The sequence below is a fragment of the Cynocephalus volans genome, chromosome 7, assembly GCF_027409185.1.
Source record: "Cynocephalus volans isolate mCynVol1 chromosome 7, mCynVol1.pri, whole genome shotgun sequence".
Taxonomy (NCBI): Eukaryota; Metazoa; Chordata; class Mammalia; order Dermoptera; family Cynocephalidae; genus Cynocephalus; species Cynocephalus volans.
This window is the reverse complement of record NC_084466.1, coordinates 36,273,032-36,287,771: the sequence shown is the minus strand read 5'-3', so window position 1 is coordinate 36,287,771 and position 14,740 is coordinate 36,273,032. Positions and strand designations below refer to the sequence as shown.

General features: G+C 37.8%; 1 protein-coding gene across 7 annotated transcripts in view; it reads left to right on the top strand.

The window, feature by feature from the left end:
* The window catches only part of LMO7 (LIM domain 7), a 119,258-nt gene that overhangs the window by 56,674 nt on the left and 47,844 nt on the right, over positions 1 to 14,740 (top strand). For 3 of the 7 annotated variants that reach the window (XM_063101719.1, XM_063101715.1, XM_063101714.1), the window contains exons 5-10: positions 6,971 to 7,169; positions 10,716 to 10,968; positions 11,305 to 11,589; positions 11,933 to 12,190; positions 12,493 to 12,696; positions 13,572 to 14,291. In XM_063101719.1, the coding sequence (XP_062957789.1) occupies positions 10,754 to 10,968; positions 11,305 to 11,589; positions 11,933 to 12,190; positions 12,493 to 12,696; positions 13,572 to 14,291 (1,682 nt within the window). In that variant the 5' untranslated portion in view covers positions 6,971 to 7,169; positions 10,716 to 10,753. Of the gene's footprint in view, positions 1 to 6,970; positions 7,170 to 10,715; positions 10,969 to 11,304; positions 11,590 to 11,932; positions 12,191 to 12,492; positions 12,697 to 13,571; positions 14,292 to 14,740 lie in introns of those variants that run through there. The other 4 variants (XM_063101717.1, XM_063101716.1, XM_063101720.1 and 1 more) reach the window with 4 other exon arrangements.

The window sequence follows — 14,740 nt, the reverse complement described above, 5'->3', positions numbered from 1 at the left end:
CAGCATTTGCCATATTTTTATGTATCTTTTATAGGAGCCAAACAAATGTTATTTAGGTCCAAGGAAAATAAGTTTTGTATGTTAGCAAACAAGTATGTTTCCCTTGATTCAACAAGAAAGACAACTCAGCTGCCAGCACCTCAGATCTAGCTTTCATTATGAGTGAAAATAAATGAATTCTGTGAAATGTGTGCCAACTGTTTTTGCTTTTTTTAAAAAAAATTTAAACTATTTTTTTTTTTTTTGGCAGGGGGTGCATTTAAAGAACCTTAACTGTTATGGTTTTATGTTTAACATAAACCACCCAAATATTTCCTGGACATAGACTCAGTATAATTTTACCAACTTATCTCCTTTGCTCCTCTCCCCCCCACCCCCAGGATAATTACTGTATTTATCATTACACAGGGTAATCATTTCTGTGACCAATTTCTTGCTAACCTCCTCTCTCTCCCCCCGGTGACCTCAGTTCCATTTTTTCTTTTTGAAAGATCAAAGAATTATTGTGATTGTTATATCTTTCTTTCTTTATTTAATTTTTTTTAGCTCCCACTTATTTTTTGTTTCATTTTTTAAATTTATTTTTTATTGGCATATTAATTGTTACAAATCATACTTATTCTTTATGCACCTTATCCAATCCTCCTTCCCCCTCTAATAACCATAGATTTGTTCTCTCTGTCTTATAGATTAACTGTTCCTCTGTTAGTTTGTTGCCTAGATGCTCTGTCCAGTACCGAGACAGGTGTGATCAAATCCTCCCCTACTATCATAAATCAGATGCGGCTTCTATTACTCTAGAGTGTGCTTTTCAGAGAGAGAGGATCTCTTTTTCTTTTTCTTTTTCTTTTGTTTGATCTCTGCTGGTGCCTCTCCTTGTGTCAATGCAGTTGAGAGTCTGGTGTGCCATATGCATAGTAGCTGTGACTGCTGCTATAGAGACTAGCCACTTTTGCAGCAGACATGACAATTGTGGTGGCTATGGTGGGTTATCCATGTGGAAATGGTGCTATTGGTGTGCTCTTTACCCAAGTGTGGCTGGGTTCAACTTCCCCCAGCTCCATGCCTGAGGACACCAGCAGGGCACGGGGGTGGTGGTGGCATTAGCTGCCACTTATGAGTAAGGACATGTGGTATTCTCTTTCTGTGCCTGGCTTCTTTCATTTAACATAAATATTTTCACTGAGTTCATCCATGTTGCTACGAGTGACAGTATTTCATTTTTTACAGCAGAGTAGTATTCCATTGTGTAGATATACCACATTTTCCTTATCCAGTCATCTGTTGATGGACATTTAGATTGGTTCCATCTCTTGGCTATTGTAAATAGAGCTGTGGTAAACACAGGAGTGCAGATACCTTTTGACATGATGATTTCCACTTCTTTGGGTGTACACCAGCAGTGGATTTGTTGGATCATATGGCAGTTTTTTCTGTACTTGTTTGAGGAACTTCCATACTGTTTTCCATAATAGCTGCAGTAATTCACAGTCCCACCAACAGTGCGGGAGGGTTCCCCTTTCTCCACATCCTCAGCACCATGTTATTCTTTGTCTTTTTGATAATGGCCAGTCTAACTGGCATGAGATGGTATTTCACTGTGGTTTCAACTTGCATTTCCCCAGTGCTGAGTGATGTTGAGCATTTTTTCATGTGTCTTTTGGCTATTTGTATATCTTCCTTTGAGAAATGCCTATTTATTTCCTTTGCCTATTTTTTAATTAGGTTACTTGTTTTTGTACTGTTAAGTTGTTTGAGATCCTTGTATATTCTGGATATTAATCCCTTGTCAGGTGCATAGTTTGCACATGTTTTCTCCCATTCTGTTGCTTGACTTTTCGCTTTGTTAAATGTTTCTTTTGCTGTGAAGAAGCTTTTTAGTTTGATATAATCCCATTTGTTTGTTTTTCCTTTCGTTGCCTGTGCTTTGGAGGTTATATTCATAAAGTCTTTGCCCAGTCCCACTTCCTGAAGTGTTTCCTCTGTGTTTCTTTTAGTAGTTTTATAGTTTCAGGTCTTATATTTAAGTCTTTAAACCATTTTGAGTTGATTTTCATATATGGCAAGAGGTATGGGTCTAGTTTCATTCTTCTGCATATGGTTGTCAAGTTTTCCCAGCATCATTTATTGAGGAGGCAGTCTTTTCTCCAATGTATGTTCTTGTTGCCTTTGTCAAAAGATCAGTTTGGCTGTAAGAATGTGGATTGATTTGTGTATTCTCTATTCTGTTCCATTGTTTTGAGTGTCTGTTTTTATGCCAGTACCATGCTGTTTTGTTTACTATAGCTATGTAGTATAATTTGAAGTCAGGTAGAGTTATCCCTCCTTTTTAAAAAATTTTTTTATTTTCTCAGGATTGCTTTGGCTATTCAGGGTCTTTGGTTGTTCCATATAAATGCTAGCATTGTTTTTTTTTTTTTTTTTCTATTTCTGTGAAGAATGTCATTGTTATTTTGGTGGGGATTGCATTGACTCTGTATATCACTGTGGGTAGTACAGACATTTTCACAATGTTTATTCTTCTATTTGAAGAGCATGGAAAGCCTTTCCATCTCTTTGCGTCCTCTTTAATTTTTTTCAGCAGTGATTTGCAGTTCTCATTGTAGAGATCTTTCACCTCCTTGGTTAAATTGATTCATAAATATTTTATTATTTGGTGACTATTGTAAATGGGCTTGCTATATTGATTTTTTTCTTCTGCTAGCTCATTATTGAAGTATACAAATGCTACTGATTTGTGTGTCTATTTTGTATCCTGCAACTTTAGTAGTTTGTTTATCAGCTCTAGGAGTTTTTTGGTAGAGTTTTTAGGTTTTTCTATATATAGGATCATGTTATCTGCAAACATGGACAGTTTAATTTCTTTACCAATTTGGATGCCCTTTATTTCTTTCTCTTGCCTAATTACTGTGGCTAGTACTTCCAATACTATGTTAAACAAGACTGGTGAAAGTGGGCATCCTTGTCTTGTTCCCATTAGTATGGGAAAAGCTGAAAGTTATTCAGGATGATATTGACAGTGGGTTTGTTGTATATGGCTTTTATTGTTTTGAAGTATTTTTCTTCTATAGCTAATTTGCTGAGAATCTTTATCATGAAGCGATGCTGAATTTTGTCAACTTCTTCCATGTCTATTGAGATAATCAGATAGTTTTTGTCCTTGATTTTGTTGATGTGGTGTATCACATTTATTGAATTGTGTATGTTGAACCATCCTTACATCCCTTGGATGTATCTCATTTGATCATGGAATATAATTTTTTTGATCTGTTGCTGTATCTGGGTTGCTAATATTTTGTTGAGGATTTTTGAATCTATGTTCATCAGAGATATTGTCCTGGAGTTTTCTTTATTGTTGTTGTTGTATCTTTGTCTGGTTTTTGGAATCACGGTGATGCTGGTCTCATAGAATGAGTTTGGGAGAAGGCTTATGTTTCAATTTTCTGGAATAGTTTGAAGAGAGGTGGTATTGATTCCTCTTTAAAGGTTTGGTAGAAGTCAGCAGTAAAGCCATCCAGTCCTGGGCTTTTCTTTGTTGGGAGACTGCTGATTATTGCTTAAATTTCATTACTTGTTATTTGTCTATTCAGATTTTCTGTTTCTTCTTGATTCAGTCTTGGTAGTTGTATGTGTCCAGAAATTTATCCATTTCCTCCAGGTTTTGAAGTTTGTTGGTGTATGTTGTTTATAATAGCCTCTAATGAATCTTTGTATTTCTGTGGAATTGGTTGTAATGTCTCCATTTTCATTCCCAATTTTCATTATTTGGGTGTTCTCTCTTATTTTTTTTCAGTTAGTCTGGCTAATGGTTTGTTTCTTTTGTTTATCTTCTCAAAAAACCAAATTTTTGCTTCACTGATCTTTTGTATCTTTTTGGGGGGTCTCTATTTCATTTAGTTCTGATCTGATCTTAATTATTTCTTCCAAACTACGAATTTGGTAATTGGATTGTTCTTGTTTTTCTAGTACTTTGAGGTGTAGTGTTAGGTTGTTTGAGATCTTTCTATCTTTTGATGTAAGCATTTATTGCAATAAATTTCCTCCTTAGTAATGATTTTGCTGCATCCCACAGGTTTTGGTATGATGTGTCTTTATTTTCATTAGTTTCAAGAAGTTTTTTGATTTTTTGTTTAATTTCTTCTGAAACCCATAGGTTGTTCAGAAGCATGTTGTTTAATTTCCATATATTTGTATAATTTACAGAGTTTCACTTGTTATTGATTTCTAGTTTTAATCTGTTGTGGTCTGAAAGGTGCTCGAAATGATTTTGATTTAAAAATTTGTTGAGACTTGATTTGTGACCTAACATGTGTTCTGTCTTGGAGAATGTTCCTTATGCTGATGAGAATATATATTTTGTAGTTGTTGGATGAAATGTTCTGTAGATACTTGCAGATATCTACATAGGTCCACCTGATCTAAAGCATAGTTTAAATCCTACCTTTCTCTGTTGGTTGTTGCCTATATGATCTGTCCAGTGCTGAGAGTGGGGTGTTCAGTTCCCCAACTTTTATAGTATTGGGGTCTATCTCTTTCTATAGGACTAATATAGTGTTTGCTTTGTATATCTGTGTGTTCTGATGTTGGATGCATATATATTTATGATATGTCTTCTTGCTGGGTAGATCCCTTCATCATTATATAGTGGCCTTCTTTGTCTCTTTTTTAATAATTTTTGGTTTAAAGTCTATTTTATCTGATATAAGAATAGCTAGTCCTGCTTGGTTTTGGTTTCCGTTTGTGTGGTATATCTTTTTACATCCCTTCACTATTAGTGTGTGTCTTTACAAGTGAGGTAAGTCTCTTGAAGACAGCATTTGGTTGGGTCTAGCTTTTTAATCCAATCAGTCAGTCTGTGTCCTCTGAGAGGGGAGTTTAATCCATTTACACTTAGGGTTGTTATTGAAATGTATTGTCTTACTTGTGGCATTTTATTGATTTTTGTCTGGGTGTTTTAAATATGTTTTGTTCATATCTTTCCCTTTTATTGTTTGTATTTGACGTTTGTTGGTTTTTTGAGGTGGTAAGATTTAGTTACTTTTTCTTTCTCATTTGCATTTTTATTCTACCAGTGGGTTTTGTTCTTTCTTGTATATTCATGGTAGTGTTTACTTTTTTTTGGGATTATAGATGCAGGACTCCCTTGAAGATTTCTTGCAGGGCTGGTCATGTGGTGGTGAACTCCCACAGTTTTTGTTTGTTTGGAAATACACTATTCATTCCTCATTTCTGAATTCTCAGCTGGCAGTTTTTTTTCTTTTAGTATTTTGAATATGTTGTCCCATTTTCTTCTGGCCTGTAGAGTTTCTGTTTTAAGTTTGCTGTAAGTCTGATGGGGTCTCCCTTATAGGTGACTTTATGCTTTATTCTTGCTTCTTTCAGGATTCTCTCTTTGCTTTGAGCTTTGTAAGTTTGGCCAAGGGGATCTTTTTGGATGTAATCTGTTTGGGAATCTTTGAGCCTCTGGAATCTGTAGGTGTGTGTCTCTCTCTATACATGTGATGTTTTCTATTATTATTTCATTGAATGCCTTTCCTTTCATTTCCATTTCATCAATGCCTTTTCCTTTCTCCTCCCCTTCTGAAATCCTGATGATTTGGATGTTTGTATGCTTAAGATTGTCTGCTAGTTCTCTTAGATTTTCTTCACTTTTAAAAAATACGTCTTTCCTTTTCTTTTGTCTGCCTGGGTTATTTTGAAAAGGCCATCTTTGAGTTCAGAAATTCTTTCTTCTGCTTGCTCTAACCTGCTGCTAAGCTTTCAATTGTGTTTTTTATTTCATTGAATGAATCCTTCAGTTCCAGTAGTTCTGCTATATTATTTTTTAAGGTATTATTCTGTTTGTAAATTTCCTCCTTCATATCCTGGATATTTTTTCTCATTTCATTGTGTTGTCTGAGTCTTCTGTATCACATTGAGTTTCCTTGAGATTGTTGCTCAGAATTAATTTCCAGTCATTTCAAGAGTTTCCTGCTCTGTAGGGTCTGGTACTTGAGAATTACTGTATTCCTTTGGTGTCATATTTTCTTGTTTTTTCATATTTCTAGTATCTCTACCTTGATGTCTGGTCATCTGACAGGGCAGTTGCTTCTTCTATTACTCTGCTGTAGGCTTTGAGGAGAGAGATGTCCTCCTTTTTTTCCAGGCTCTGGCAGTGACTCTCCTTGTGTTGTGAGCACCACGCTCAGCCAGTGAGCAAACCGGCCATCCGTATATGGGATCCGAACCCGGGGCCTTGGTGTTATCAGCACCGTACTCTCCCGAGTGAGCCACGGGCCGGCCCGACTCTCCTTGTGTTGATGTGGTAGGCTGGGCAGTGAGCCACCTGCACAATTGCTGTGGCTGCTACTGTGGTTGTAAGCCATCCTTGCAGCAGCAGTGAGTGTGGTGGTGGCTATGGTGGAGCACCCATGTGGAAGCAGTGTTTGCAGCATGCTCCTGCCTTCTATTGGGTGGGAGAGGCTACCTGTGGCTCCTGCCTTCGTCCCCGTTCATGCTTCTACCTTCTGTTGGCGGGGGTGGAGGGAGCTGCCCATAGCTCCTCAACTTATCTCCTTTTGGATGTTTCAACTATGGGTGTTTTTTCTCTCTATCTTCTTTCATATTTATTGCCAGAGAACTGTAAATAATCACGATTTTAGCATTTCAGTGTTATTCTAATTATTAACTTTTCTTTATTGAACATCTCCCCTCCTTAATTTTAAATAGACCATACTACTTTATTAAGTAATATTGAATACTTCCTTATTGTTACTTTGAATATTGAATACCTCCTTAATGTGTTAGTTGTGATACAGTTACACCTTTATTTTCTGATTTTTATCAGGTTGTTTCTTATCTTTAACAGGGAAAATCTCATTACCTCATCTAATGCAGCACAACTTGAACTATGCAAACTAACAAGTAATGACCTGTTACATTTTTGAAAGCTTATGCTAACTTACTATTCTTGAAAAAATGTTTTCTTCAGGCACTTGAAGACTCCAGCTGCCTGAAAAGAAGTGGCAGGGACAGCGGCTACGGTGATACCTGGTGTCCTGAGCGGGGAGAATTTCCTGCTACTTCAGGCCACCATAAGAGAGAAGATTCCTTTGAAAGCTTGGATTCTTTGGGCTCTCGGTCATTGACAAGTTGCTCCTCTGATATCACATTAAGAGGGGGACGTGAAGGTGAGTTGCAGTATTGGCTGTCAATTTATTTTTATCTGTTTGCTTATTAAGAAAACTGAGAACAGTAGAGAGTAGAAAAATGGAGTGAAAACTACTTAGGCAACAATTTCACCAAGAAGTGGATTTTCAGAGTCTCAAGTGTAATTGGGGATTTCTTTTTTGCTACGTTCCCCCCCTCATATTGGTGATATTTTCACTTTAAAAAAAAAATTAGTTTTTGGAGAGGACTGGGGAGGAGACAGGGTTAACTGTTACCTTTTTTATAGTGATAATCTGTGCCTATGAAGCCTGTTAGCTGATACATTTAAGTATAAAAAATAATATAAATAAGATAATGTAAATAAATCTGTTATAGTTCCTGATTAATTTTCTTTCTTCTTTTCTATTTTCCCCAAAGGGTTAAAAAAAAAATTCTGTTATAAAAAGACAGAAAAAATACTGTTATAATTATCTGTATCCAAGAGAAGAAATGATTGGTATCTATCATGATAGAATATTCTAAACTTTGACAGATTGGGTACCATGCTACTTAACGTTGTGGTAGAAAACATCTTTGGTTCTTGTCAGAGTCAGAGCTAACCCAGTACAGAGCAAGTGTGAAAGCAATGTGCTAATGAAAGTCAATCTATTGTGGAAGGAACCTTTTTGCAAAATCCCAGACTTTTGGTCAAATCAGTTATTTAAGTAGAAGTCTTATTACTATAGTTACTGATAGTGTCAGCAATTTTTGACTGTCAATCTCTCACTAGCCTGATGTGATTAGATTGAAACCACAAGTTTCCTGAAATATTTCTGTGCTTCCTCGTCATTAACAGGAAGAGATTCAGAGTTCTGATTGTGGATTTGTGCTTAACTGTTAGGGATTTTTCTTTGCTTGTTTATTTTAAATGTTACTTTTATATCTAAGTGTTTTCTCCTAGCATTTTTATTATGAAAAATTTCAAACATCAGCAAACGTGAAATAATTTTACAGGGAACACCCATGTACCCACCACCTGCTTCTATCGTAACATTTTACTGTGCTTGCTTTCTCACTTAGCCATGTCTTTCTCGCTAAGCATTATTTTATCCATCTTATTTTTTGCATTTCAGAGTACATTACAATTGTCCTAAATACTTTGGTGTGCACACCATTAACTGTAATTCAATTTTTGTTTTTTTTCTGATGTAAAATTTACATAAATGCAACTTATAATGAATTTTTTTCAACTATAAAACTATTCAATAATTTATTAAGTATGGTAACAAAAAACCAAATTCTTTAGCTTTTGGAGTAGTTGTATTTTAAAACTGAAAAGTAAAAAATGTAAATGACCATTTTAGTGTTAACATTTATAATTACTTCTGCATTTGTTAGCTATTTGCTATCTAGGTATAACTTTTTCATAGCCCAGATGATGATTACAATGCTTTTAAAGAAATGAATCTACATTCATAGTTCATCTGAGTGATTAAAGCAGAGGCTGAAATTCTCAACCCACTATACCAGGGTACTTCAAAAAGTCTGTGGAAAAATAGAATTGATAGATAATAGAAATATTTCCACAGACTTTTTGAAGTACCCTCCTATTACTTTGTCCTGACTGAGGACCTGTGACATGCTATGTTTCAATTTGTATCTGGCCAACAAAGAATAAAAGGGGGAAAGATTGAGGGCATGTGGGAATGTACAGACTTCAGTCTGTTTAGATGCAGTGGTGCAGCTTTCTGGACTGTAAGTCCTTTCCTCAGATCCTTGCTAGACTGGGTGCCTGGTACCTGCAACCAAAGGCAGAGGGCCACACTGCTTCCTGGTCTCGGGAAAGGAGCTGCAGACTGTAATTATCCTGATTTGAGCATCACGTATTGTACACAGATGTTGATATTCAACTCTGTACCCCGCAGATATGTACCATCATCTTTGTTTCAATAATAGATAAAGAGTTCAGAAGTGAGGTCTTTGTAATTACAATTAAGTAGAAGAAAAAAAACCAAACAAAAAAGCTTGGGGGTGGGTTGAGGTAGACCAGGATAATAAAGCTGTTTTGTGATTAGTGTATTAAAATTCTGCTGCTACCGACCGGATTGTAGTCCCAAATTGGTCACCACTACAGTTTAGCATAATATTTTTAGGATAACAGAATTGCAATATCAAATTCTCTAGTTTTACTGTGTAAGAAAATTCTTATATGAAGAATGATGTTTGGGCAAATACAAAACTCTGCAGGGCACTGTATAGGGCTAAAAAAGATTTTAACTTTAAAAATTCAGAAGTAGAATAGTCTATTTGTGACTTTAAAATTTCGCATGTACAAATTTTGGCTAGAATCATTGTCACATTGTTTGGAAATAAGAGAGAAATATCTTATTTTTTAGGAGGTGGCAGAAAACTAGCAAAGCACCAGATTATTGATGACTCATGCTCCTGATCATAGCTGCTTCTACTTTATCCGTTTTCACCATGACTCTCCTCTTACCCTGTCCCTGGTTCATAGCTCCATGTCAAACCACTTCCTGTAGACTATTCTCAGTGTTATTTACTGTAGATTCCTGCCAGGCAGGAGGGAGGAGACAGACCAACCTCAGCTCAGGTTAACCCTACAGGTGCTGTACGTGCTCAGAGCTGTAGCTGTCAGGTACTGTGCACAGCAAGCCTCTGAGAGGGCCCTGGTGGGAAGCAGGCAACATTTGCAAATCTTCTTTGCCAGTGCACACGAGGCAGGAAGGAGAGACAGCTCAGTTTGGATCTATAGTGTTGTTCTCTCCTTTCTTTTCTTCCCATGTCTTTAAAAGAGCAGATTTATTATTTTTTAAGGGAGCAGATTACTATTTGTATCTGTCTGACCTTGAGGTCTATCAAAAGCTTTTCTTTTGAATTTGTGTTTAAATGATTTTGATTCAAAACACAAGGTTCCCAATATAATTTCCATGGCCACCCTCAGAAGAAGCTTTGAGTTCTGTGCTCTCATTCAGGCATAAGATTTGAGATTCCTTTGGGATTTTAGAAGTCTTCCAGTCTAACTGCATCTCTAATGTGTGATTCTTGTTCGTAGGGCCTTCATGAGGATCTGTCAGACCCCTTTGCAATCTTGTGCTTTTTTGCTTCTCTTTCTATGTTCTTATCTCTCCTCTCACATAAATTTTAGATAGCCACATGCCTTATTTTAAATTACGAAGTTTCCCTAGAATGATCTTGGTGTACCCCATTTTAAGTGTCTGTGACTCAATGGCTAGATTTCTGTTCATGTGTATTACATCAACAAATTTTATGAAAAATCATGGGGGCACAGCAGACCGAAAAAAAAAGGGGTTCAGTAGTAAATCAGGACTTTTTCTGCTTAGAGGGTGCAACTGCAAAAGAATGTACTGGATGTGCCTCCAGTATGCAAAGCAAGTTCCTCCTAATGGATCTTATCACAACTTCATGACAAATTTCTAAAAATATTCCCTGCAGTTAGCAGTAGCAGCAGTGGGTTTCCAAGGGAAAGACAAAGCAGGCACGCTGTGTGGGTTTCAGTTAGGCGAATCATCTGCAGAGTAAAGCAAATTCTTGTGCCTTCTTTATAGGTTGCGAAAGTGACACGGATTCTGAATTTACATTCAAAATGCAGGATTATAATAAAGATGATATGTCATATCGAAGGATTTCATCTATCGAACCAAAGACTGCCTTACCATTCAATCGCTTTTTACCTAACAAAAGTAGACAGCCATCCTATGTACCAGCACCCTTGAGGAAGAAGAAGCTGGACAAGAATGACGATAACCGAAGAAGCTGGGCAAGCCCTGTGTACACAGAAGCAGATGGAACATTTTCAAGGTACTGGAATTCTGTGTGATTACCGAGTTTACTGTGCTTTGTGGGGTTTGGTGGGATATTTAAATGTGGTAACGGAGTGGCTCTTAAAATGTATCTCTTATATAATATATTAAATTTCGCTAATGAGAATTTCTTTCTTACCTCTAATTGTAGTCATACTTATCTCGAAGATATTTCTTCTGCTTCAGAATGTCAGCATATGATTTGCTGAGTCTTTTTTTAGATGTATGCTTTCAGGTTATTGGTATTTTTCAGCATAGTAGATGACTTATATTGTTCATTGTGAGCTCGGCTGTGTTATTTTCTTTCATTTTTCCCCATTTTGATTGATCTTAGTGGACATGAAAAGAATCCTTTAATTTTCCATCAAATTAGCAGAGCAGAGTGTGATTTTTCCAATCCAGCTTCCTATGAGAAGGAGGTGTGTGGTTCTGAAAGTGGTTCGGACTCTGAGGATGAACGAAGGTTGCCGGATGTGATTTTGGATGACTTAGCCAATCGTAGATTCCAAGTGAAAATGAGGCCGGAGAGTTTCGTCTCGAAAACCACCTCTCCTAACTCGTGTCCGCAAATATTTTCTCCTGCTGGTACATTAGCCACTGGGCTATGCCAACTGACCAGGTCAGGAATATTTGTCTTGGATATGGATGTCTATCATGCTGATGCTGCTGATTTTAATTCAGAAAGTAATACCCCAAATTGTTTATTTATTGTCTTTTTTTTTTTTTTTTAAACACAGCTTCTAATGAAGTTTTTTTTGGTCCATGTGTATCTAGCTATTCTCTAATTGAAATGAGATGCTGTTATAATGCCTTAACGTTCTAGGAGCTGTGGTGATGAGAACGGGAACTAATTTGCCTTGTTCACAGTGGTGTTCAACTTTGTGAGCCAGAAAGCATGCCTTTTGTGTTCTGTGTCATGAATTGTTCATATGGTGTCTTAATGGGTTGGATGTTTTAAACAGTAACCACAGGAGGACTTGGGGCACCAATGTGGAGAACTCTTCAAACTCCTCTTGCTATTTGGAAGAAGAAAAGACAAGAAACCTACCCAACATTGTAAAGGATGATCTTTATGTGCGAAAGCTAAGTCCAGTCATGCCAAACCCAGGGAATTCTTTTGATCAGTTTCTTCCCAAATGTTGGATCCCTGAAGATGTGAACTGGAAAAGAATAAAAAGGGAAACTCATAAACCATGGTATAAGGAATTTCAGGGATTCAGGTTTGTCTCTGTGCATGTTTCTGTTATTCTAGTGTTCATTCAGTACCCTGGCTGGGAGGATTCTGTGCATTTTTTTTTGTTGTTGTTATGAGAGAGATGGAGAAAGGCTAATTTTCTCCCTAACATCTATAAAACCTCTGTAGTTGAAAAAAAATCTGTTTCAATTTAACCCTTATGATCTGAATCTTTAAAAGCCCTGTTCTATATATTGTCATAGCTTGGCATTGTTTTTAGTAGTTCTGTTTTTCTCCAGTTATTTGTCTTCTTCCCTCCCCACTTCTATTCTTTGTGTCACTCCACAGTGGAAGGAATTCAGACTCTGAGGATGAGGACTCAGGCTCTGACAGAAACTCCACCACTTTTAGTAGCACACAAAAAGCAGAACGTAGGCTAGACGGCAAGTGCCAAAGACGTTCACTCTTGCTGGAACTAGCCTACAAACAGGCCACAAAATCTCGGGACACCCATGCAGCCAGGAGAACCAGTGGTGCTTCAGATGAGCCCAGGTGCACCTGTCTGCATGAGCCTGCCTGCCTGGGGTCTGGCCTCAGATGCCCCTCTGCCTGCCTCTGCTGCTGCATTAACCTGGGACCTGACTGCGCTGAATTACAAAATCTTATTCACTTACTAGATTTAGTACAAAAGCATAATATATAACATATCGCTTTCTATGTAAGCACATCAGCTTGGAAGTTATAGGAGTCAACGTTCTTTATCACAATAATGTGCAAGACAGTATGTATTTACATGTGACGTTCTTTTGGAGAATCATTTTTAAAAGGCTTTTTAGAAAGATTACCTAATTTTACAGTTGTGCTGTGCATGGAGAGGTGGAGAAAGGAAATAACGTATAAAGATGGGAAGGGCAAGTCTGGGGAAAATGCAAAGAAAAGATTCATCACCGTCTTTTAAAAAAAACTTCAGAGCAATTCATTTTATTGTTTTCTGCTGGTTACATGTACCTATTGCATAAAGTGCATGATGCCCAACTTTTGAATCTTTCCAGGATCGTTCCTTCTTATCTTAGGGGAGTGGGTGACAGGGGTTAGGTCACTGTGGCCAGTGGAATGAGGAAGGGGTGCAGGGGAGTGGTGCTATGTGTCAGGGAGGTGTATGCTTCCTGTGTTCCAGCCCCATCACAGGGCCTCGGTGGTGCCCACCTTTCCTGGGACGTACACTCTACTCGTTTCTTTAAATGGTGTCCAGGAAAGTCACAGGTGGTAGAATTAAATGCTAGTCTGTCTTCCTAGCAAGAATCCTTCTCATGGCCCCCCTAAAGTAATTCTCCCTTGGTAACTGGCTAGTTAGTCAGCTACCTACGTAACCTTTTCTCCCCAAACTTAATAAGATTCTCCCTTCCTTTTTCTTTTCTGTGCTTCAGTCAGTTTTTGTTACTTCAGGCTCTCCAAACATACTCTGATGACATCTTGTCTTCTGAAACAAATATCAGAATTGACCCCACCTCAGGCCCAAGGCTCATAACACGCAGAAAGAATCTCTCCTGTGCACCAGGCTATAGAAGAGATGACCTGGAGATGTCAGCCCTGGATCCTGACTTAGAGAATGATGATTTCTTTGTCAGAAAGACTGGAGCTTTCCACGCAAATCCGTGTGTTTTCCGAACTTTTGAAGACTTTAGAAGGCTCTCTGAGCAAGATGATCCTGTAGAGCGAGATATAATTTTGCAATGTAGAGAAGGTGAACTTGTACTTCCAGATTTAGAAAAAGATGATATGATTGTTCGTCGAATTCCAGCACAGAAGAAAGAAGTGCCTCTGTCCGGGGCCCCAGACAGATACCAGCCAGTCCCTTTCCCTGAACCCTGGACTCTTCCTCCGGAAATTCAAGCAAAATTTCTCTGTGTACTTGAAAGGACATACCCATCCAAAGAAAAAAGTAATAGCTGTAGAATATTAGTCCCTTCTCACAGGCAGAAGAAAGACGACATGTTGATTCGTAAGATCCAGTCTTGGAAAGTGGGAACCACTGTGCCTCCCCTCAGTTTCACCCCAGGCCCCTGCAGTGAGGCTGACTTTCAGAAATGGGAGTCCATCCGGGAGGCCAGCAGACTCAGGCACAAGAAACGGCTGATGGTCGAGAGGTCAGAGTGTGTTTCTGCAAGGATTGTGCTTGCAGTGGATGGTATTGTGTAAATTTCTTGTGCGAGAAAGCAGCAGCACACTGCTCAGCCCTGCATGTTGCGTGCCATTTTGAAGCATCCTGTACAAGTTTATTTTGCTTTGAGAAACTTTCAGTCATTTCATGGAAAAAAATGCAATTCCATATTTGCACATCACTAAATCACTTGTTTAGGCCTGTTTAAGAAGGTGTCTGCACAAAACTTGTCTCTGGTCCTAAGCAAGACTGTGGTAGTATTCTGCAATATGAAGTTTCATAAAAATGTTTTCTGAGTATATTTACAGGCTATTATTCTCGTATTCAGGCATTTTTTAACAGTCTGGTTATAGTTTGGTTTTATGTGTTTCTGATATTTTGGAGTGACTGATTTTTTTTTTTTTTTTTTGGTGAAAATTTTCCTTAAAATATGGC